This window comes from Cavia porcellus, unplaced genomic scaffold (assembly GCF_034190915.1).
Source record: "Cavia porcellus strain 051 isolate PalLab524CR breed Dunkin Hartley unplaced genomic scaffold, mCavPor4.1 scaffold_1, whole genome shotgun sequence".
Lineage (NCBI taxonomy): Eukaryota > Metazoa > Chordata > Mammalia > Rodentia > Caviidae > Cavia > Cavia porcellus.
The window spans coordinates 114,949,413-114,975,655 of NW_026947484.1; the positions used below are offsets into that span (position 1 = coordinate 114,949,413).

The following is a 26,243-nucleotide window of genomic DNA, read 5'->3' on the forward strand; positions in this document are numbered from 1 at the left end:
ACTATTGGTGGGAGGGTAGACTGGTGCAACCATTGTGGAGGTCAGTGTGGAGATTTCTCAAAAAGCTGGGATTGGAAGTCCCATTTGTTCCAGCTATTTCACTTCTAGGCATCTTCCCAGAAGAACTGAAAGCATCATACCAGTGCACCTATGTGATATATGTGCACCTATATGCACAATTTGTAATCCCCAGATCTTGGAAACAACTCAAGTGTGCATCAACTGAGGAATGGATAAAAAGTTGTAGAATTTTTATATAATGGAGTACTTACTCAGCTATAAAGAATGATCACATTGAGATATTTATAAATAAATGGATGCAGCTTGAGACCATACTCATAAGTGAAATAAATCAAACTCACATGTATGAATACCAAATAGTTTCCCTATTGTAAGAAATGATTCAAATATATAAAAGTATATGGCAATCCTGATTCCCCATTATGTGGCTGTGAAGCCTTATAAAATTTTCACTCATTAATTGGAATGGCTTTATTCTGGGCTGTTTGATATTATTGCCTGTGATGAAAAGAACAGCTAGTTTGAAGAAAACAAGACATCATAATAGCTAGTGCTGATTTAATACCATCTTGTTTTGAAGTCCCACCAAACTGTTTCTCTTCTGTCTCTATTGGTTTTATCATGTTGTATCATACTGGATTTTATTATATGTGATAGTATAAACAAAAATTTTTATAGGCAAAGAGATAATATAAAAACCATTGTTCATTTTCCATTAGCTGGTTCTAAGTACCCTGTAGTACTTTCATCCACTTGAATGGTTTCACACTGTCTTGATATGTTTGATGCGATAGTATACGAAGTTATGTTCAAATATTTCAAGGAAAGAGACACTATAGTAACTACCATTAAGTTGGGTTATCTTGTGGTGAAGCACTAGGTTGCTGAAATTCTCATGCTTTGACCTGTATTGTCATGTTGTTATGTCTTTTATCTCAATCTTCCCCTTATTCATAAAACAATTTATTATTATTTTTAATTAAGGGAAAAAATCAAAAAAATTAGCAGGATATATTATACTAAATTTTTTGATTTCCTATTAACTTGATTTGAAGCCCTGTATTACTCTCACTATCTTGTTGTGACTGATTTTACTCTGTTCCGTTCTGTTTGATAGTATCAAGTTTGACAGTATAGGCAACTACTTTGAAGGCAGTAAGATTCACTATGATGCCCATTCTGGTTTGACTATTATCTTCTTTTGAACTCCTGTGATGTTTCCAATGTTTTGTTCTGTACTGTTTTGTTCAATTTTATTGTACCTAATGATACAGGCATTTCTTTTTAAGAAAGCAAGAGGCATTATGGTAACCGTTGTTGATAACCTTGTATTCTGTTTTTACATCATGTGCTATGTCTGTCCTTTGTTTTGACTGACTGCTTTGTTTTGTCATATTTGGTTTTATTCTCTCCCAAAAAAAAGTAATAAGAACTATGGGAGAAGTAAAACCCAAAATGTGTAAAATTTTGTTGTAAAAAAGAGGAAAAAAAAGTGTTCTAAAGGATACAACTGCGTGTGTGTTTAGGTGTGTTAAGATAGCTGACCATATTATTGAGTTTTTGTTGGATCATTGAACACAACTGTTTGCAGTCTCACTGTTTGAATGTCCACTTTGTATGCTTTAATACTGTAACTTGAACAACTATTTTTAAGATGACAGTATGTAATCTATTAACTAGTGACTTCTTACCGTTGTTTTTTTTTTTTTTTTTTTTTTTTTTTTGTAATTCTGTATTACTTGTGCACTTATATTGTTTTGGGTTTTTTTTTCCTTTAAGTAAAAAAAGGTGGGGGATATTATCAATTAAAATACTGTTTTTCATCTTTTTAAAAACTATATTTGTTGCCCAAAGTCTTTGTATATGATCTAAATGAGTTATTTGAATTCAATGCTAATAAGGCATTTTTCTATGTAACAAATACATTTATATTAAACCCTTTTTGAGATAGTTGGTAAAGATTTTATGAGAGATAATGGGGCTTTGTAGTAACTATGTCTTTTTTTTTTTTTTTTAATTTTATTTAAGGAGAAAAGAAAAAAAAAGCAGGGAAAGGGTACAAGTTATACAGATTTACAGAAAAAAAATGAACAGTAGGAAATCACTAGTTAATGGATTACATATTGTCATCTTAGAAATAATTGTTCAAGTCACAAAATTAGAGCTTGTAAAGTGGACATTCCATCAATGATACTGCAAACAGTTCTGTTCATTGATCCGATAAAACTCTGTGATATCATTTTCTATCTTATACACTTAAATATACATGCAGTTATATAGTTTGGAGCACTTTCTTTTCTTCTCTTTTGTACCATGACTATTACACATTTTGGGTTTCATTGCTCCCACGGTTCTTATTACTTTTTTGGAAGAGAGTAAAACCAAATGTGACATAACAGAAACGGTCAAGTCAAAAGGGTGGACATAATAGATAATGTAAAAACATAATACAAGGTGATCAACAATGGTTACCATAATGCCTCCCGCTATCTCTAATAGAATTGCCTATATCATTAGTTATAATACAATTGAACAAAACAGTAAAGAACAAAACCGACAAAACCAAAACATTGGAGACATTGTAGGTCTTCAAAAGTAGACAAAAGTCAACAAGAATGGGCGTCATAATGAATCTCATTATCTTCACAGCTGATGCCTAAACTTTTGAACCTGATACTATCCAGCAAAACAGAATAGGGGAACATCAGTTAAAAACCAGATGGTGAGAGTAATACAGGGCTTTAAATCAAGGTAATGAAAAGTCAAAGTGGGTTACTATAATATATCCTGCTATTTTTTTCCCTTTAATTAAAAGGATAAAGATAAAAAAGTAAATAATGGAGTGGAGATTGAGATAAAAGAGGGCATAACAACGAAACAGCGCAGATCAAAACATAACCATTTAAGCAGAATAGTGTTTCACCACCAGATAATCCTAACCTAAAAGTAGTTACCATATTGTTTCTTTCTTTGAAATCCTTGAGTACAACTTCGTATACTGTAGCATTAAGTATATCAAAACAATGTAAAACCATTCAAGAGAATGACAGCATTACAGAGTATTTAGAATCGACTAACAAAATGAACAATGGTTTCTGTATAATCTCCTTGTCTTTAAAAGGTTTTTGCTTATACTATCGTACATAATAAAATCCAATAAGATACAGCCTATTTAGACCATTGGAGACAGAAGGACAAAAGCTAGATGAGACTTCAAAACAAGATGATACTAAATCTGTATTACCTATTAAGATGTCATTTTCTCCAAAATAGCTGTTCCTATCATCCAATCTTCTCTGCCTCATTTCTGTTAAGCTCTTTTTCTGTCCGTAGCTGTCAGTTTGTCTTCTTCATTTTGTTCTCTGCTCCATTCGTTGTGGCCTCTCTGCCATTATTTCTGGATTCTTTGTATTTTTCTTTTTTTAGAATATCCTGCAATACTCTCTGTAGAGTTGAATTGGTGGTTGCAAATTCCCCCAGTTCCTCTTTATCCTGGAAGCACCTTGTTTTTCCATCAATTTCCAGGGACAGTTGTGCAGGATATCTCAATCTTGGCTGGAGATTATTATCTTTCAATGCTTGAATTATTTCCCCCCACGCTCTTCGTGATTTGATGGTTTGTGCAGAGAAATCTGCTGTAATTCTGATGGGTGTTCCCTTGTAGGTGGTCTGTTTCTTGTCTCTTACAGCTTTTAATATTCTGTTCTTGTATTGAATTTCTGGAATTTTTATTATTATATGCCTGGGTGTTGCTCTGTTTGGGTTGTAGGTAGCTGGGGTCCTGTATGCCTCATACATCCAAGTATCTTTACCTTTTGCTAAATTAGGAAAATTCTCCTGGATTATTTCTGTGAGTAGCTTTTGTAGTTCACTTGTTTGTGTCCCTACTTCTTCTTTTATGTTCTTAATCCTTAAGTTATGGATCCTCTTATCATCTTCTTGTCTTTGTATTATTGCTGTTTGTTTCTTTGTTATTTTTAAGAAGTTTTTCATTTCATTCTCCCATATTACAAGTCTGCCCTCCAGTTCAGATAGTCTGTCCTTAGTTTCTTTCAAGCTGTTATGCCAGTCTTCTATAGACTTCTTAGTATCTTGGTAGTCCCTTTGAACCTGCTTCACGTATTCTATGCTTTCTCTGTTTTCTCCATCAAACAATTCTCCCCTTTTTTTCTGTTCTTCCATTCCACCACCTGTTTTTTCTTGGGTGGTACTTAGCATTTCTCTAACTATTCTGCATACTTCTAGCTTCAGGTCATTGATAACTTCATTCCTGAATTGGTCTATGAGGCTCTCTATATGGTGCCTTATGTGTATTGGTGTGGTGTCTGCTATTGCCTGTTTCTCAGAATTGGGGTCGAGGAGCCTTTCTTGTTGCTGCCTCTTCCCATGCTGCCTCTTCTTCTCTGTTCCTTATATATGCAAGCTTATATAAGAGGCCCAGCTTCTCTCCCAGTCAGCCACAGCCTGATCGAATTGCGCCAGTTAGTTGTTCCCACTCACCGCTGTGCACCAGGGAGTTACGGACCAGGCAGCCTACGCATCTCCCCTCCCGGCCACCGTCAGGCTCTGGGATCTGGGTTGGGACAGTCTACCAGGTCTGCCGGCAGCGTCACGCAGGCCAGGCACTTTTCACCAATCCCGCCCGAGAGGGGGATGTGTGGCTGGAGTCCCACCGCGCCCTGCTCCCGCAGGACTGCCCGGGCCCAGAAAGTCCTCTGCTGGAGTCAAACTGTGGTAGAGTGTCAGTTTCTCTCACTCACCTCACCACAAGTCAGTGCGCACCTCCCTGCCGTTCGCAGATTGCCGTTCTCAGAGCTTCCGCGCGTCTCTCTCCTTGCCGAGCCACTGTAGAGGCAGCCAGCCGCCGCGCGGCGGGAAACCCAAATCGCGGCTTACAATGGCGCGGTTCCAGCCTCCACACCAAGTCTTTTCTGTTCCTGTTTTAGCACCAGGACTGCATTCCAAGTTGGCTTCTCTCAGCCCAGTTCGTTCCTGAGTCAGCAGAGCATATCTCCACCGACTTATGTCTCCTTAGTCCGCACCATTCCTGGCTTCTGAGCCGAGTCTTTCAGAGAGCCTCCGGTAGTTGCTGTTATCTGTCCGCCATGTTCTCCCGGAAGTCCAGTAACTATGTCTTAAGTGTACTTTTCAAAACTCTTCAAAGAACATTGTGCCTTGTAAACAAAATACATTTGCAAGTTAAATATTCAGTCCTCAAGCCAAGAGATTATACATTTAGGTCTTTTTTTTTTTTTTTTTTTAAGCAGAGTTTTGCTATGTATTTTAGACTGGCCTTGAATTTACTATGCATCCTAGGCTGGTCTTAAACTCACAGCAGTCCTGCCTTAAACTCCCAAGTGCTGGGTTTATAGACATGTACTTCCAGGTCTGGCCTAGCCTTGGTCTTTAGATATAAATGTGAATGCTGTTGAATTGAGCATAATTGTTTAATTAATTTTTGCTGCTCCATTTAGTGACTATCAATAATAAGTCTATCTCTAGTATTTGCCCTTAGCTGCTCATTACCACTTTTATTATATGGTGTTTAATTTTATTTTTGTCATTTTACTTTCATCTCTAATTACCAGTTGTTTACTTTTAATTTTATAAGCTTCTTAAAATTTTTATAAAAGTATATAAAATCAAGTGTAACAATTGATTCTAGTCTTGCTGTTCAGTGTTTGGTACTAATATTTCTATGTCTGACATAAAATATTCCTGAACTATATAGTCTATTTTTCTGCTTTGATTACTGACAAAAATTTATTTCCAATGTATGTGTATTGTTTGAATATAAAAATGAGTGTAGCAGGGCGTGGTGGTGCATGCCTGTAGTCTCACTGCTCTGGAGGCTGAGGCAAGAGGATCATTGCAAATTTGAGACCAACCTGGGATACAAAGTGAGCTCAAGGCCAGCCTGAATTACACAGTGAAACCCTGTCTCAAAAAGATAAATAAATAAATAAATAAATAAGACTGTAAAGTGTTAAAGTAATAGAAAGTTAGAAAAAGATCAGTAAGTTTTACCAGGATTTTTAAAATATGATTTTAGAATTATGAAAAAAGTCATTTAGTAATTGTAAATCTTCTGATATTTTTGGATAAAAGTGAGATTGTTTTAACATTTTGTTGTTGTGAGTTTTATATATAGTCAAAAATAGTATGACTAGTATAATCTCCCTATGTTTATAATTTAACATCTAATTATCAACTCATGGCCAATTTAATTTAATTCATAAATGGGTTGACCTTTTTATGTAAAAGGAAATACTTTGAGGACTAAAAATGAATACTGTTAGTAATTAGACCAGGATATTCATGTATAAAACCCAGTTGCTTCTAGACATATAGGGAAGTATGGTCAATATATCTTTAACCTCAGTCCTTCCCCTCCCTATTTTTCTCTTAGTATTCAAATATTTATTTTGGTGCAAATTCTGTACATCATTATTTCACCTGAAATTCTTTCAATAAGTATTTCTAAAACGACTTTTTAAAAAAATCCTCACAATAGTAGCATTATCATACAAAAATTCCTTTATGTCATTAAATATCCATTGTTCAGATTTCCACATTTGTCTCAAAAATGTCTTTATAGTTTCTAGATAAAGTCCATTGCATAAAGCTGTTAAGTAAATTTAGGCCTGACTGTGGCTTCTCTCCCTTTTTCCCTGTAATGTTTTATTTGTTTAGAAATCAGGGGTTCAAAAAAAAGAAGAAAAGAAATTAAGTGTTCATAGCTACAGAATTTCTTTTCTTTTAGGAAAAAGTAAGTGCTCATAGCAAATATGACAGTATTGTAGAAACCAATACTACTTTCTTTTCTGTTCTTTTCTTTTTCTATTTTGGAACTTTATAGATGATTTCACATCAAGAAAACCATGCCAAATGGAAGATTTCTGCTGACTCTCAGAAGAGTTCTGTTCAGCAACTAAATGAACAATTAGAGAAGGCAAAACTAGAGTTAGAAGAAGCTCAGGACACTGTAAGCAATTTACATCAACAAGTTCAAGACAGGAATGAAGTAATTGAAGCTGCAAATGAAGCATTACTTATTAAAGTAAGTAAGCATATAAAAGTAATGAAACAAATTTATAATTTATTTGTTCACTTCTTACAGATTGTAAAGGACATTATGGCCAATTATCTACTTGTTTGAGTAAAAGGCATTTTATGCAGAAGACTAATTTGTGATGCTACACAAATATTTATAAATATTAAAATACAGATTTATCCAACCATAATATTTACTTTAAATGGCATTCATGTACCTAAAAAGAAGTGTTTTTCAAAATCAGTAAGTTCCTTGAAAAAATCTTGAAGCAGAAATACCCGATTATACTTAAGATTTTTTTTATTGGATTTGAATGTAGGTATTTTTAAATAGCCTGGTGCTACTTATTCACATCTACTGATCATGACACTTTTCTCTAAAATTTGAAATTAATTTCAGTATCGATGTATAGAGATTAAAAAATTACTTTTGTATTGATAAATATTAAAAAGTTAATATATAAAGTAGTTGCCTGTAATCCCAGCACAAGGGAGGCTAGAGCAGGAGGATCATTGTGAGTTTGAGACTATCCTGGGCTACAAAGTGAGCTCAAGGCCAACCCAAACTGCAACCACACACACACACACACACACACACACACTATATATATATATATATATATATATATATATCCATTAAAAGTGAACAAACTAATAGTTGGAAGCAATTAGTGATTTTATATCAAAATGGAAATTATAAAAAAAAGGAAAAAAGTTCAACTAAATAATACCTTAGTAATATTTCTAGTAGTCTACTAAGTTGAGCACTTAAATTCTTTTTCTAATAGGGTTGACATTTACAGTACTAGATAAAAGTTGCATAGATATAACCTAAAATTACATTTTGGGTCTGGGGTTTTAGCTCAGTGGTACAGTGTGTGCTTATAATGTGTAAGGCTTTGGGTTTAATACCAGGAACATGTAGATGTGTGTGTGGTGCACACACACGCACATGTGCATACATGACTATGTGTTTGTTTAGGCTGAACATTGATACTTTCATTAAAACAATATTCCAAATATTTTGAGGATTTATAACATTTATGCAAATTTACAAAGCTTCATTTTGAAAAATCAGCCTCAAAAATTAAGACTCTGTTATACCCCTTGCTGTACTAAGTATCTCTGCTAAGTTGTTAAATAGATACTATAACCAGTGAGGTAAGTGCAATTAGAATTCACAGATCAATTACTCAGAAGATTTTAAGTTCAGCTACTCAGGAAATTGCCAAAATGTTGACTAGGTAGTAGCCATTCTTAAATGAACGGTAGGCGGGTAGGGTATATCTCAGTGGCACAGCACCTGACTGGCAAGTGCAAGGTCCTGAGTTCGATTGCCAGGGCCTAAAATGATAAATAAAAATAGGTAAAGATCTTAGAACATGTTGTGTGATTGAACAGTATACATACCAGTCAGAAAATGGAATCCTCTTGTTGACTAAGACAGCTCTCAAACTCAACCTCAGGGGCTCTAAAGTATAGATGAAAAGTTAAGGAGGATAAGAAAAATAGGCTAATAAAAATGTAAGAGCATATATAAAAGTAAGGATTAGAGAAAGGAGTTCCATTTACAGCATCAGTAAATAACAGAAGAAAGTCAAAAGTGAAGGAGAAAACTATAAGGCAACTAGTCTTTCTAGCTTACTTCCTCCAGTACCATAACTAACATCCTGGTATTTAAAGGCAACTAGAGCAAAGGCAAAGCTAAGACAACTCTCTGACAGCCCTGAAAAGCAGCAATCAACCCTTTTTTGAGTTTACCTTTCATTGTAAACATTACATGTCATTCTACTAATGCAAGATTTATTTTTCAATTGTGATGAGATAATGTATGACAGAGGGGAAAAAACCCAACTCCAAATGAGCAAAATCCTATTCTGTGTCAATTCTATAATTCTATTAAGTGGGGCTATAAAAATATGAATGTGAGTAGGGTGTAATAGCATAAACCTCTAATCCTAGCACCCAGAAAGGCTAAGACAGGAAGTTCACAAGTTCAAGCTCAGCCCGGGCAATTTAGTGACTTCGTGAGACCCCATTTCAAAATAAAAAAATAAAAGGAGGACTGGAGATGTAGCTCAGTGGGAAGGCCTTGGGTTCAATCTTCAGTACCACAAAAAGAAAAAAGAATATGAATTTGGGAGGGGATGTAACTCATTGGTGGAATACTTACATAGCTCCTACAAGACCCTGAGTTCAGTTCTTAGCACTGCCAAAAAAATGGATGTAATGTTACTACAAAAAATTGGCTTTACATGTAAAGTTTATCTAAATAAAGTAGCATGCCTGAAAAAGCAGAATATTCATGTTCAAGTTTTAGTTTATAATGCAATTACATAGTAATTATGACAGTTTTAGTTACAAGCATAATTTTTTTACAAACCAAACATAAAATAGAAGCTATCATATTCAAAGTGACTGATTCATATAGAGATACAGATAATAGATATGGGTATGTCTTACAGATATGTCTTACAGATGCCTGTAAGAAAACGTAAATGTACTTATCAAAATACTGTCTGTTTATCTTTTTAGGTTTTACGGTTTTTCAGTGTATGTCTCATTCTTAGTTTCCCATTGTTGGATCAGAGGACCCAAATGAAAGACATGGGAAAATATAATGAAAAGTTTACTTAGAAAACATGTATTTATGAAATATCAATCTCTTTTTAAAAAATAATTGTACATTAAGAAAGTGTTCCCTTAATGAACACATATAAAACAGAATAGCTAATATATAGTTATTTCCTCTTAGAAATTCTGAAAGGAATCAATTTGTTAGATTTAACAAAAGATAGTGTACCTCTGTACTTTTTCAGAGAAATTTTTAGGTGTAAGATTTCGTTCGTTCGTGTGTGTGTGTGTGTGTGTGTGTGTGTGTGTGTGTGTGTGAGACGGTATTTTAATCTAATCCTCTCCACTGGCTCTTATTTATTTACTTACTTACTTACGTACTAATTTACATATTTTTTTGAGACATGATTTTGCTATGCAGTTCAGGCAGGCCTTGAGCTGAAACTCAAAACGTTTCTCCTACCTCAACCTGCCAAGTGCTGACATTACAGGGGTAAGCCACCATGCCCAGTATAAGATTTCATTCTTGAATAGAAATTGATTCCTTAACACTTAAAAAAATCTGTAAGAAAAATCTGATTTTCAGATTTTCATCGAATTATAGTCCAAACACATTTCAAATGAACATACATCATTGTGTTAAAATGAAGGTATGTTAAGTAGTACAGGATTTAAACAGCAGTTGGAAAACTCTCAAGAACTGTAAAAACAATTCTTGGACAACATGAATGTTGATTTAGATGACTTCTAAGTCTGATTTTTCTAAGTAGTTCATTCTTTTAACAAAAATACATTGTATACCAACTATGTACCATGCATTATTTTTTTTCCTACAGAAATCAGAATTAACCAAATTACAAGCCAAAATTTCTGGACATGCAAAGGCAGAAGATACCAACTTCCTGTTAGCCCCAGTTACACCTCCAAAACAAACTGTATCTGATAGTCAAGAGCCAGAGTTTGGTGAAAATTCTCACACATCTTTTTTGAAGTGCAGAAAATTACGTCGTTCTATTAGTGCCAGTGACCTTAGTTTCAAAACTCATGGTAATGAAGATCCTTCTGAAGAGTTACTACAGGACTTAAAAAAAATACAATTAAAACAGCCTTCAACGTTAGAAGAAAGCCAGCCAGACTCATTTAAACCTCTAACATATAAAATAGAAGATGATCGTTCTGAGAGTAATGACTTTAGTACTCTTAGTGGAATGCTAAGGTACATTAACAAAGAAGTTAGACTATTTAAAAAGTCCTCTATGCCAACAGGTGCTGGTTTAACTCAGGTATGTAGTTCATACATTGTAAATTGTAATAATTTGTCTCCAAGGAATGTCATTTTATTACTTAGAAGAAAATTCGTATAGTGGTTGAAACCAGAAGTGTTTCAGATTTTGGGATATTTACATATACATAATGAGATATTTTGAGGATGAAACCATGTCTAAATAGTTTATTTATGTTTTATATACACAAAGCCTAGTGGTAATTTTATAATATTTTTGGTATATAAAACAAAGTTTCACAGTGTGGAATTTCCCTCTTGTGATGTCTTAGAAGTTTTTGGAACATTTTGGGTTTTAAAGTAGAGAGTCTCAACTTGTATTTAAATGAATGATGCCATGTCATGAAAATCTTATTTTTCTGTATTTATCTTAGGTCAATGATGGAGATGCTAGGTGTGGTGGTGCATGCCTGTAATCCCACCATTTGGGAGGCATAGGCCAAAGGATTGCCATGAGTTCAAGGCCAGTCTGAGCTACATAGTGAATTCAAAGCTAGCCTGAACCTACATAGTAGACCCTGTCTCAAAAAAAAAGTAAATGGTGCACATAAAATATAAAGGTTGGAATAGAGAAAGTTACTTTCATCAGTAAGAAGACAAAGAAAATTTTTAATTTTTTATTATTTTAATTTATTAATACTTGTATATATTACACAAAGTTTATATTCTTTGTAGGAAGTTGATACATGTATATAATATATCTTAATTCCTTCCAAAAAATTTAAGGGACTCAAATTTCAGCAAAAGGTAGCTTAGAAATGACTTAATACCTGGGAAAACAACTATCAATATTTGAAAGAGGAAGACTCTTTCAACATCCTAAAAAGTGTATTCCCCAGGTGGTGATACGAAGTAATATAGGGAAAGAGAGTCAGAGACAGCTAGAAGTGGAATGAAAAACACAAATACTGAGTTGAGAATAATTGTAAAGATTCTGAGGTGAACATTTTCCATAATTTTACCATAATTTACTGTTTTACTTGGGTTGTATGTGTCAGATTAAGTAATTATTGGATTTTTCTGACATTTGGATAGTTAATTTACTAATTGCCCTTATAAAAAACAAGAATAAAACCAACTCCCCTTTATCTTTTTTCTCTTGACCCTAAAATAGTCATTTTTTTTACTTAGCTACTTATATACTTTTTTTCTTGTTTATTTTATTAGTAGATGTTAGTAATTCATGCAGTTTTCAGTCATCTTGTGGGGAGTGGATACATGTACATATTAAAGCCCTTCCTCTTTCCCTCCCCCTCTGATTCCCTAATCACCATTTTAGTAGCTGTTGATACTGTTTGTCTTAGCACATATTATGGCTTTTGATATTTACATTGATTAGAGTTATTAGGTTCCTGTACATGACGTATCTTTTTTTAAATTCAAATGGCTTATCTTCCTCTCATTTCCTCTTTCCTAAAATATATTTTTATGTTCATCTTCTCTTCTTTTTGTCCTCTTTAAGAGAAAGGTGTTACTCCTTTTCCTTTGAGAGTTCTTTGAACGTGTACTTTCAAGCCTTAAATATGCTTGACTTTGTTATTTTGCTTTCTTATTTAAACTACATCTTTTGCCTTATTTCTTTCTTCTTTTCATTTCCAGGTGTTTTAAATTCATTCCTCCTCTATTCATGGCCATTATTGCTATCTCTTTACTACTCTTGTCCCTGTGTAATTTAACTTTTACCTTTTTTTGCCACTGGAGATGGAACATATTAGGAAAGAAAGCATTCTACCACTCAGCTACATCCCTAACCATTTTTATTTTTTGAGACAGTCTTCCTAAATTGCCCATGCTGGCCCCAAACTCAGGGTTTTCCATTTCAGATTCTTAACTAAGACTACATACAGATGTGTGCCACCACATCCAGCTCACATAGTTTATTTTTATGTCCTCTATTTTGAGTTTTAAAATAATTTAATTTAACCTTGACTGTCACTCATTCCTCCAAACCAGAATTACTGGTTTTTTATATCCATGTAGCCTGTTACTGAGTTTGTTTCGTATTTTTCAATTGACTAAATTTTTCTTTCACACTCTTGCTTTAAAGTATGCTTTTAATTATTACAGTGAACTTTTAATACTGAATCAGCATGAAAATAATTTAAGCATTAATCTATTATCTTGGATTATTCTAGGAAGAAAGTTTGTGATTTAAAGAAGATGTCTACGTGATGAAAATGGAATTGTTGGTACTGTGCTGTTTGCTTTTAATGTTTAGCTCATACTTTATAGAAGATGTATTTTAGTGATTTCAAATAAATTTTATATTGTAATATTTTTAAAGATAGCCTTTTCATCTAAAATTTAATTGTATTTTTAGTAAATTATATTTTTAGTAATTTAGTGAATTAATTCATTTTATTCATTACTTTTGATTTAAACCTGCTGCTTTTCTTGTCTGTTTTTTCAATGTAAAAATCATTGTTAAAATATGTAAAAAGTACACGGAGTTACTTACATTTTTATCATATGCTGTATTTACTGTTTTTCTAGATTTACTATTTTTTATATTAATAGTAAGAATTTAGAAGTCATTCTGAGACAGGTTCATAATTATACTAACTTCATAATTCATATTTATAGTTCATAATTATAAATACTTGTTAAGTGTTTACTATTTATCATGGACTGTTTTAGGCAGTTTATAGTTATTAAGTTGCTTTTTTTTTTTTTTTTTTAGCTGTGCAGTTCAGGGGCTGGGCTTGAACTCACTATATAGCCAAGGCTGGCGTCAAACTCACAGCAAACTTCCTGCCTCAGCCTCTCAAGTGCTAGGGTTATAGGCATGTGCCACCATCCCTGAATAATTAACTCCTATGAAGTAGATACAGTATGTTGTTATTTCTTTTTTATAGGTGGAATTATTTAACATAAATGATGCACTCTAGTAAGCTTTTACTACATGCTAGAGACCATGACTGATACATAATCATGACTCAGCATTTGGGTGTTATTTTACCTTGTTTAAATAGTAAGTTGAATCACGGCATATTCTTTTAATAATCCCAGCCTTTTTGTTGTTTTTAGAGGGAGTTTATCATGATTTTAATTTAGTTTTATTGTGTAGCATTTATTCAAGGGTTTGGTCTTATTCCCAAAGTTTGGCCTTTAGCATGTTTACCTAAGAACTGTAACTATTTTAAGTATTTTTGAGGGTTAAAGGAAAAGATAGACATAACCAGTGAACAGATGGGAGGAGTCTTAGCAGACAAATAGAAACTATTATAGGGAACCAATTCTAAAATAAAAAAAGTATAGTATCTCAAACATTAAAATTCTTAGGAAGGGCTTCATAAAAATTTGGGAGTGACAGAAAAGTTAGTTGACTAAAAGACTGGTAAAGAGAAAAATATCCAGTATGAAAAACAAAAGAGAAATGATGGAATAAATAAACAGTTTTCAAAAAAAGAATAGCCAAAAGATAATATTAAGATGAGAAGAAAAAAATGGAGCAGGAAAAAAAGTATTTAGAGTACAGCTGAAGTACTCCAAATTTAGTGAAAACAATTAGAACCAATAGATCCTGTAAGTTCAGTAATTCATAAATAGAATAAGTACAAAGAAAAATGTACCTAAACATAAATTATAAAAATCCTAAATACCAAAATAGAATATTTTTAAAACAGACATCCAGGCATGGTGGCACACACCTGTAATCCCAGTACTTGGGAGGCTGAGGCAGGAAAACCATTGCAAGTTTGAGACCAGCCTGGGCTATAGAGTGAGTTCAGGGCTGGCATGAACCGCATAGGGAGATGCGGTCTCAAAAAAAAGTCTAATCAGAAATGTTACATTTTTGGGGGCTGGAGGTTTAGCTCAGCGGCATAAGCACCTGCCTTACAAGCAGGCAGTCGTGAGTTCGATCCCTGGTACCGATAAAAAGGAAAAAGACAAAAAAAAAAAAAAAACGAAATGGTACATTTTTGATACAAAGACACCAAAAAATTAAAAGTATGGCAACAGTTAAGCCAGAGAAACAGTAAATATAAGAAAGTAACAAGTCTATATTAATATTAGACAAAGTAGACTTCACAAAAACAGGAGTATTGCCAGAGATAGAGGAGGATATGTAATAATGGTAAATGGATCCACTCAATAGGAAGACATGTTCCAAAATATATAACAGACCAGATGAAATAAAGAACTAAGCTAAACTAACAAACTAAAGGGAGAATGGAAAAATCCACAGTGACAAGATCCACAGTCCATTTTTTAGTAAATTAAAGAATAAAAGACCAAAAAAACTCAGTAAAATGTTTTGAACCCTATCAGTAGCAGCTCAAATGACTTAACTGACATTTAAAGAATATTATATACAAGTATAGAATATACATTCTTTACAAGTCAATCTGGAAAATTAAGAATTTGTGGTGTACCATAATTTAAGGAGTAGTAAATTTCAAAATACTGAGATCATACCAAGATATCTAGAAAATCTTCAAATATTAATCCCGCTATATAATGAGTCAAAGAATGTCTAAAAGAACTTTCTAAATTATCTTTAGTAATATAAATACAATAGATAAACTTGCCAGATGTAGCCAACGCAGTACTAGAGGGAGATTTAACACTTTAACTGCTTACATTGTAATAAGAGAAACAAAGGTTTAAAATTTCTGGTTGACCCAGGCCTATGATTCCCAGCACTTGGGAGGCAGACACAGGAGGATTGCTGTGAATTTAAGGCCAGCCTGAACTGCATAATGGAACCTTGTCTCAAAAAGACGAAGGAAGGAAGGAAGGAAGGGGAAAAAGAGAAACAGAAAAAAGAGAGAGAAACAAAGGGAAAAAGAAAGTCAGTGACATCTAACGAAAACATCTGGTATGGATTAAATAATGACATGTGTGAAATAATAGTATGCTACCTGAATGCAGTAAATAGTAAACTACAGCAGCTATTACTGAGGCAGGTGTAATTCTATTGTGAGCCCTGGAACTGGATTAATTCTGATCAGTTTGGAGCCTGGTCTTGCTACTATTTGCTGTGTAACTTTGAGCAAGTTATTTAATTTTTCTGTGGTTTTGTTTCCTCAACCGTAAAATACAGTAAAATAATGGTACTTACCTCAAATGATTATTGTGAATGTTAAACAGAAAAATAACCTGGCACATAATAATTGATCGTTAAGTGCTATCTAGGTTGTGCTAGGTTATTCATTTTTTTATTCAACTTAGTATCATGGTGGCCTGTCACTTCAAATCTCTTTCTTGACATTATGCTAAGATTTCTAGTTCATTAGTTTTAGGAGGAAAATGTCAAACTTATTAACTGTCCTCCATTTTTCTCCACTATGTTTAAGCTAATTTTGCACTAAAGGCAATTCATCTTCTTTCTTCATAACAGTTTTAGCTGCATCATGGCCACATGCTGTATTTCTCAATTCCTCCTGTAACTAAGTTCTTGCCAGCAGAACAAAAGCAGAAATGATGTGTGGCATGTTAGGCCCAGACATCAGTGTTTTATATATGTGCTCCTTTGAGCTAGGATTGCCTGACATCAAACTTCAACCATGCAGATGAGGAAAATACTGTAGGCAGAAAACACAAAAAAAAGGAACCTGGGTACCCATGTGAACTGGAGCACTGGTAGACTACATGAGTGAGAAATTATTTTATAAGCCACAGGCTTTTGAGAATCTCTTTGTAAACTAACTTAAACTCACCTAACATACACATTTGTTTTTCTCTATCATTGCCTAAACATCTTTCTTGGTTCTTTATCTGTTTCGCTCCATCTGTGTCAAACCTAAGTGGTTATGACATGACTTCCACATGACATCCATGTTTAGCAAGTGACTTCACTTTCTGCTTCAGAGAAAAAAGGGCAGCCATCAGAAGAGAAAGCACACACTTTTATGCCCCTAAATTTATAAACTTAGTCTGAGTCTGCATTCATTTACCTTTTTGTCATCTCATTAAAAACTGGGTATCCTGGGTAATCTGTCTACCTGAGATTTGAATCCCTTTTTAAAAATTTCCTTCCATACTTCTTTTTCTCATTTATTTCCTTGCAACTGTATCTTTGTTTTTTTCTTATGTCTTGGTTTTTCCCACTACTGTGGTCTGAATGCTTCTATCAACCAAAATTCACAAGTTAAAATCCAGAGCCCCAAATTAAATGGTATATTAATAAGTGGGGCCTTTGAGAGATGATGGGATTGATACCTTTATTAAAGGAGCCCTAAGAGAGACTCTTTCACTTTTCTATGAGCAAAAAGGTGCTGACTGTGGACCACAAAAGGTGTCCTCACCAGGCACCAATCTACTGCAATAGTTTTCCCAGCCTCGAAACTGAGAAATATATTTTTATTTCTTGTAAGCATCTTAGTTTATGGTATAAAATGGAACGACTAGGATGGACTATGACAACATTAAACTTAATCAAATTTCTAACCCAAAACAAAAGACTCTTCAGCTCACATCACTAGTCTTAACTACCCATCTCCTCATATAATTTCATGAAAATTATTTAACAAAAAAAATAAGAAATCGGGCTGGGATTTAGCTCAGCGGCATAAGCACCTGCCTTGCAAATGCTTGGTCATGAGTTCGATCCTTGATACCAAAAAAAGAAGAAGAAGAAGAAGAAGAAGAAGAAGAAGAAGAAGAAGAAGAAGAAGAAGAAGAAGAAGAAGAAGAAGAGATATCATGAATTTTATTATATATAGAAACCTGTTTTAAGATCCTAGTGAAAAAATTTTGTGTTAGTTTTCTATTACTATACAAAAATTTAGAGACAAAACAACAACTCTTTAGTAATTTTTTTTGAGTAAGGAGTGTGACCCAAGGTGCTCTACTGCTAATATGTCCCCTGCTCTTTTTATTTTTTATTTTTAAATAGGGTTTCACAATAGATTGCCCAGGAGGGACTTAAATTTGCAGTATTCCTGCTTCAGCTTCCCCTCAGTGCTGGGATTACAAACTCAGCTAATTAATAATCTTAATTGCATCTGAAAAGGTCCTTCATGGAAAAAGTTGTACTATTGTTTGAATAATCAAAAAGATAAAAATTTCAAGGTAATTGTAAGAATTTTTCCAATCACAGTCATACCAACAAAAGTATAAAATTATTGAGCACTTACTATCTTATGGGAATATCCTGAAGCCTGAAGATACAAAATATTTAGTCAGATACCTTCAAAGGATCTAGTTGTGTGCCACCATTATAAAAGAAATATTTGTGCCAGGTATGGTGTCCTTACCTATAATTCCAACACTTGGGAGACTGAGGAAAAAGGATCTCCAACTCAAGCCGAGTCTGGGCAACTTAGTGAGTTAGCAAAATCCTCTCTCATTAAAAAAGGGCCAGGCACCTGGTTCAGTGTGAAAGCTCTGGGGTCAGTCCTCAGTACTATTAAAAAATAAAAATAAACGTTTGTATAAGAATGTGGTTCTGAGCCAGGCGTGGTGGTGCATTTCTGTAATCCCAGCACTTGAGAGGCTGAGGCAGGTGGGTTGTGGCAAGTTCGAGACCAGCCTGGGCTACAGTGAGCCTAAGGCCAGCCTGAACGGCAGAGGGAGACCCAGTCTCAAAAAAAAAAAACAAAGAATGTGGTTCTAGGAAGAGAACAAAAAGTCAACAAGAAGCAAGCCCTCCTGACAAATTAGCACCATATGCTGACTGCTGAGGGGAGAAGCAGCCTTTTTCCATGAGTCGGTGGCATTCACACACTGCAGGGGAAAAGAACAAGTCACCAAGAAGCAAGCCCTCCCGGTGAATTGGCACCATCTAGAGGGGACAGCCAGACCTCGGCTTTTTAACAGCTTTTTATTTCTTTTCAGTAAGTAAAACAATTCTGATTTATGGCTTCTATAAATTTGAGGAGATGAAAACCTTCAAAACAAAACTTATCCAACTTAATAGTTAAGATTTGTGCCAAATCTTTCTTGAAGCCATTAGATTGTTGCAGTGTAGGTATTCAGTAGCCTCTGATAACCACGTGCAATTCTCATCTTTAATAAGACTAACATAACCAAATAAGCTATGTATTTGGTCATTTAAATGTATTTCATAAAGTATTTTTCTAATCTGGCCATAATTATATTTCCCTCATTAAGTCTGGATATCTTCATATATTGTGACTTGGTTGAAAAATTACTAGCCTTAGCATTTTACAAGAAAAGTCCCTTTCACTATAGTACTTCTATAGGAAGATAGGAAGCTTTTAGTTCAAGTCATCCCCTTGAATAGACAGCTCAATAAGCCGTTTCTTCATATTGAAATGGAAATTGTTTAGTAATAATACAGAACAAATTATATCACCAGAAAAGTGTATGTGTGTGTATATAATGAGCCATACAAACAAACTTTATTTAAATTTTAGTAAAACGTTTTGACAAGCTTTTAGGATTCATTTTGCACTATATTTTTTTCCCCTCTTCAGTGTGCTGTTTTACGAAAGAAAGTTTGCCTTTTTCAAATGTGAATAGGATCGGGTGAGGCCTCCCAAATATATCATGTAGGCATTAGAAATTTGTTAAGCTCAGAGCAATTGAGAAACAGCAGGTTTTTTTCTCCTCTAAAGGTTGGTAGGGAATAAAAATAGCCACTAGAGGGCCACAGTCACTTAATTACTGAGCAACATACCCCTGAGAATTGTTTAAATCAGAAAAGCCAAATGTTCTTGGTACACTTACTCTCATTTGTGAGGTAGTAACATATAAATATGAAACTACAGATATATGTGGCCTGGTATATTCCCTCTCTTGAAAAAATGTTTTCTGTTGTCAATATAGGGGCAAAACGAACAGTTCAGAGTTACATTTCTTTTCTCAGGTTTTCATTGTCTGACACTTTGCCATTTTTTACCTTAATAGTCAAGTTTCTTCCCTTAACTTTGGGTGTCAGGTATTTTGTCTCAGTAACAAGAAAAGTAAGGCCCCGTCCATAAATCTTCAAAAAATTTTTTTCAGTGCCTCCAATGTGCCAGGCACTATATTAGGATACTAAGTTATTAATGTAGTATGAACATGAGTATGACATTATTTCTTTTTTGTTTTTTGAAATAAAATGGAAGTTAAGTCTTTATTGGCTAAAAATAGATACCAAAATCTCAAGTACAAAAATCTCTAGACAAATTTTAAATAAAAGATTGTGTGTGACATTTCTGACTTTCTAAATTATTTATTTCCCATCTTCTCTTTCCTCAAACCTCAAATACCTCACTTTTTTTTTTTTTTTTTTTGTCTTTTTAGTTTTTATCGGTACCAGGGATCGAACTCAACGACTGCCTGCTTGCACGGCAGGTCCTTATGCCGCTGAGCTAAATCCCCAGCCCCCTAAATACCTCACTTTTTTTTTTTAATTTTATTTAAGGAGAAAAGAAAAAAAAAAAAGCAGGGAAAGGGTACAAGTTATACAGATTTACAGAAAAAAAATGAACAGTAGGAAATCACTAGTTAATGGATTACATATTGTCATCTTAGAAATAATTGTTCAAGTCACAAAATTAAAGCTTGTAAAGTGGACATTCCATCAATGATACTGCAAACAGTTCTGTTCATTGATCCAATAAAACTCTGTGATATCATTTTCTATCTTATACACTTAAATATACATGCAGTTATATAGTTTGGAGCACTTTCTTTTCCTCTCTTTTGTACCATGACTATTACACATTTTGGGTTTCATTGCTCTCACGGTTCTTATTACTTTTTTGGAAGAGAGTAAAACCAAATGTGACATAACAGAAACGGTCAAGTCAAAAGGGTGGACATAATAGATAATGTAAAAACATAATACAAGGTGATCAACAATGGTTACCATAATGCCTCCCGCTATCTCTAATAGAATTGCCTATATCATTAGTTATAACACAATTGAACAAAACAGTAAAGAATAAAACCGACAAAACCAAAACATTGGAGACATTGTAGGTCTTCAAAGGTAGATAAAAGTCAACAAGAATGGGCGTCATAATGAATCTCATTATCTTCACAGCTGATGCCTAAACTTTCGAACCTGATACTATCCAGCAAAACAGAATAGGGGAACATCAGTTTAACTGATGTTAAACAGTTAACATCAGACCACTTACAAGGGAAGACCCTTGTAAACAGTTGACATCAGTTTAACCAGATGGTGAGAGTAATACAGGGCTTTAAATCAAGGTAATGAAAAGTCAAAGTGGGTTACTATAATATATCCTGTTATTTTTTCCCTTTAATTAAAAGGATAAAGATAAAAAAGTAAATAATGGAGTGGAGATTGAGATAAAAGAGGGCATAACAACGAAACAGCGCAGATCAAAACATAACCATTAGAATAGTGTTTCACCACCAGATAATCCTAACCTAAAAGTAGTTACCATATTGTCTCTTTCTTTGAAATCCTTGAGTACAACTTCGTATACTGTAGCATTAAGTATATCAAAACAATGTAAAACCATTCAAGAGAATGACAGCATTACAGAGTATTTAGAATCGACTAACAGAAAATGAACAATGGTTTCTGTATAATCTCCTTGTCTTTAAAAGGTTTTTGCTTATACTATCGTACATAATAAAATCCAATAAGATACAGCCTATTTAGACCATTGGAGACAGAAGGACAAAAGCTAGATGAGACTTCAAAACAAGATGATACTAAATCTGTATTACCTATTAAGATGTCATTTTCTCCAAAATAGCTGTTCCTATCATCCAATCTTCTCTGCCTCATTTCTGTTGAGCTCTTTTTCTGTCAGTAGCTGTCAGTTTGTCTTCTTCATTTTGTTCTCTGCTCCATTCGTTGTGGCCTCTCTGCCATTTTTACTGGATTCTTTGTATTTTTCTTTTTTTAGAATATCCTGCAATACTCTCTGTAGAGTTGAATTGGTGGTTGCAAATTCCCCCAGTTCCTCTTTATCCTGGAAGCACCTTGTTTTTCCATCAATTTCCAGGGACAGTTGTGCAGGATATCTCAATCTTGGCTGGAGATTATTATCTTTCAAAGCTTGAATTATTTCCCCCCACGCTCTTCGTGATTTGATGGTTTGTGCAGAGAAATCTGCTGTAATTCTGATGGGTGTTCCCTTGTAAGTGGTCTGTTTCTTGTCTCTGACAGCTTTTAATATTCTGTTCTTGTATTGAATTTCTGGAATTTTTATTATTATATGCCTGGGTGTTGCTCTGTTTGGGTTGTAGGTAGCTGGGGTCCTATATGCCTCATACATCTGAGTATCTTTACCTTTTGCTAAATTAGGAAAATTCTCCTGGATTATTTCTGTGAGTAGCTTTTGTAGTTCACTTGTTTGTGTCCCTACTTCTTTTATGTTCTTAATCCTTAAGTTATGGCTCCTCTTATCATCTTCTTGTCTTTGTATTATTGCTGTTTGTTTCTTTGTTATTTTTAAGAAGTTTTTCATTTCATTCTCCCATATTACAAGTCTGCCCTCCAGTTCAGATAGTCTGTCCTTAGTTTCTTTCAAGCTGTTATGCCAGTCTTCGATAGACTTCTTAGTATCTTGGTAGTCCCTTTGAACCTGCTTCACGTATTCTATGCTTTCTCTGTTTTCTCCATCAAACAATTCTCCCCTTTTTTTCTGTTCTCCATTCCACCACCTGTTTTTTCTTGGGTGGTACTTAGCATTTCTCTAACTATTCTGCATACTTCTAGCTTCAGGTCGTTGATAACTTCATTCCTGAATTGGTCTATGAGGCTCTCTATATGGCGCCTTATGTGTATTGGTGTGGTGTCTGCTATTGCCTGTTTCTCAGAATTGGGGGCCAAGGAGCCTTTCCTGTTGCTGCCTCTTCCCATGCTGCCTCTTCTTCTCTGTTCCTTATATATGCAAGCTTATATAAGAGGCCCAGCTTCTCTCCCAGTCAGCCACAGCCTGATCGAATTGCGCCAGTTAGGTGTTCCCGCTCACCGCTGCACACCAGGGAGTTACGGACCAGGCAGCCTACGCGTCTCCCCTCCCGGCCACCGTCAGGCTCTGGGATCTGGGTTGGGACAGCCTACCAGGTCCGCCGGCAGCATCACACAGGCCAGGCACTTTTCACCAATCCCGCCCGAGAGGGGGATGTGTGGCTGGAGTTGCCACCGCGCCCTGCTGCCGCAGGACTGCTCGGGCCCAGAAAGTCCTCCGCTGGAGTCAAACTGTGGTAGGGGGTCAGTTTCTCTCACTCACCTCACCACAAGTCAGTGCACGCCTCCCTGCCGTTCGCAGATTGCCGTTCTCAGAGCTTCTGCGCGTCTCTCTCCTTGCCGAGCCACTGTAGAGGCAGCCAGCCGCTGCGCGGCGGGAAACCCAAATCGCGGCTTACAATGGCGCGGGGCCAGCCTCCACACCGAGGCTTTTCTGTTCCTGTTTTAGCACCAGGACTGCATTCCAAGTTGGTTTCTCTCAGCCCAGTTCGTTCCTGAGTTAGCAGAGCATATCTCCACCTGCTTATGTCTCCTTAGTCCGCACCATTCCTGGCTTCTGAGCCGAGTCTTTCAGAGAGCCTCCGGTAGTTGCTGTTATCTGTCCGCCATGTTCTCCCGGAAGTCCAATACCTCACTTTTAACAGATGTTCTCACTTTAAACTTCATTGAAAAACAGAAACCATTAAGGCAGTAGTATTTACCTCATCTTCCCACCATCAAATCATTGACCTTCCTGGATTGAATGCATGAACTAATTCCTTCCACGATAAAGAAATACACCCTGACCTCTGGGGGCGCCAGATCACATGTCCTCCCACCTATTTAAGGATTTCCTTTGTGTTGTCATTATCTGTTGTTACTGTATGAGCTCTCCATAGACATTCTCCCCAGCCTCTGCTTTTCAGCATCCTTTCGCAGTGAAACTTATCAAGAATTGCCTTTGCTTACTCTTGCCACATTCTCACTTCTCGTTTCTTATTAGCTGACTCCAAACATACATTATTTTGCATCTGCTCAAATGTTTTTGTCACATCCATCACCAGTGACTTCACTGTGCCAAATAATGTAACTTCTCAGGCCTCTCTAATTGGACACCTCTTAAACAGTTTACAGAGATGATCATTTCCTTCTATTTAAAACCCATTGTAATTTTTAGCTTTTATAACAGTGCACTCTCAATTTTCCCCTTACCTCACTGGAATTTCCTCTTCTTCACCTCTTCTACTTGATCTCTAAACAGTATGCAGGACCAATTCTAAGACCTATCATTTTAAGCTCCCAAATTCATTCCATTTCATTCCTTCAAATACAGTGTATATATTGATGAGCTACAAATTATGTGTCTAGCAGACATCTCTCCCTATCTTGCCTCACTTTTATATTTAACCACCCTTAGCCATTATTCTTGGGGCTTTCTGAAGATGTTCTGTCCTTCACTGCCTCAGTGAATGGAATCAATTCAAAATGCTTTCCTTTTGTGGTCCTTTTGACTTTGGGGAAGAACCAGAAGTTACACAGTGCCAAGCCCACTAAATAAGATGGATGAGCACACACTGTAATGTTTTTATGATCCCTGCCTTTCCATTGTATGGCACATAGCAGCAGCATTCACTACACTTTTTTCTTTATCACACCTTGTAAAGACCCTCATTAGAACTTTAAAAACTGCTTGAGAAAGTGATAAGGACAATGGGGTAAGGAGGGGCGTTTAAAATGAGGAAAGTATGAGGGGGTAATGGCAATGTGTCTTTTACTGTAATAAATTTTCCTCATTTAAACATTCTCCATACATTTTGATCACACCTTGTATTGTTGCCCACTATTAGAGAAACCGGAGACAATGTTTAAAAGAAAACCACACCTCTGCCATACTTAAAAACTGCAACTTGCCATTGTTAAATAAACTGAAGCTCTTTTCCAAAGCCTAGACAAGCATAGGTTTCTAAACCTCATCTCTTACCACTTGCCTTATTCACTAAACTCTAATCACATGGTCTACTTTATATCCCTCATTTAATGCCAAACACATTTCTGTCTCAGACATTTGGTATTGTTTTCTGTGCTTCTGTCAGATTTTTGTCCCATGGCTGACATCTTCTCTTTACTCACTACCCTGAGCTATCAGTGTAAATTCTGTCTCCAGCTCTCTACAGCTTTCTATACAAAATATTCTTCCCATCCACCACTCATCCCCAATGTCATTCCATACCCTATTACCCTATTTTATTTCCTCATTAGACATCATAATCTAAAAGTACTTATTTTTCACATTTTTGTCTCTTTTTCTCACTACACGTAAGGTACAGGGCATGGCTACTACGTTTTACTGCATCCACAGTATCTGCCATATAGACATGTTCAATAAACAGTGATTAAATGAGTGAAACATCTCTTGGGTGAAGCTATCAGAAGACATGAATCCAAGCATATAACAACCCTTAGTGTAATGTATGAGCCATGACAGAGATAATCATGAAAATAAGTAGCAATATAATTGGCCATGGCAGTGCATGCCTATAATCCCAGTTCTCTGGGATGCTGAGGCAGGAAGAATTCAGGTTTAAACATGATCTAGATAACTTAGCAACTTAGACTCTGTCTCTCTCTATATATATATTTTTTGATCAACCCTTGTACTGTTGCCCACTATTAGAGAAACTAGAGACAATATTCAAAAGAAAACCACACCTCTGCCATACTTAAAACCTGTAACTTACAGGTTTTATAATATATATATATATGAAATGATGATATAGCTTAATGTGAGGGTCCTGGATTCAGTGGCCAGTAATAATAATAATAGTGGCTGCATGCTTTTTATATGTCTTGACCTTAAGTAAGGTGACAGTTTTATCAGTTTCAACATTCATGTTTTAACACCTTTCATGTAATCTCACTTTTCACCCCTTTGCATTTCCCAGCTCCATATTTCCTCCAAATTCAAGTTCAAAATCTCATTTCTCATCTCCTTTTCAAGCAGGTACAAATATTCTTCACAGAAACTAGAAGGAAAGCAAGTTAGCCAAACTGTAGTACAAACTTATTAGTGAGTTACAAAATCAGTTTAGTAGGTTGTGACCACCATTTTAAAAACAGAGAACACCCTCACCCCCAGCCAATTGTGATGCCTGCTGGAGGCCTAGCCAGAGTATCATGCTAGAGCCAGGAGGACCTGGAAACTACATACCCCACTGCAAGTTCCTGAGTTCTCCACAGCATAGGGCAACAGAGTTGTTAACCAACAGACCAGTCTAATCAAAGAAAAGACAAATGCCCAGAAGGAGAGTTTCCTTCAGGACTAAAGCCATACCATACCCTTTCACAGAGACCAGATGAGAGACAGCTTTGGAAAAGGTGAGCAGATAGATCTGAAAGGGTACCAAGGGAGGTAAAACGGTTCTATCAGGTGCTTGGTAAATTTAAAGATGATATAATTACATAGTGACCTAATGAAACAATAAT

The 26,243-nt window shown here is 35.4% G+C and overlaps 1 protein-coding gene across 7 annotated transcripts in view; it reads left to right on the forward strand.

Moving 5' to 3' along the window:
- Positions 1-20,034, forward strand: part of Ccdc18 (coiled-coil domain containing 18) — a 139,858-nt gene extending 119,824 nt beyond the window's left edge. For all 7 annotated transcript variants that reach the window (XM_063254290.1, XM_063254299.1, XM_063254302.1 and 4 more), the window contains 3 exons: positions 6,881-7,081; positions 10,485-10,931; positions 13,066-20,034. In XM_063254290.1, the coding sequence (XP_063110360.1) occupies positions 6,881-7,081; positions 10,485-10,931; positions 13,066-13,080 (663 nt within the window). In that variant the 3' untranslated portion in view covers positions 13,081-20,034. The remainder of the gene's footprint in view (positions 1-6,880; positions 7,082-10,484; positions 10,932-13,065) is intronic.
- Positions 20,035-26,243: the final 6,209 nt, after the last annotated feature.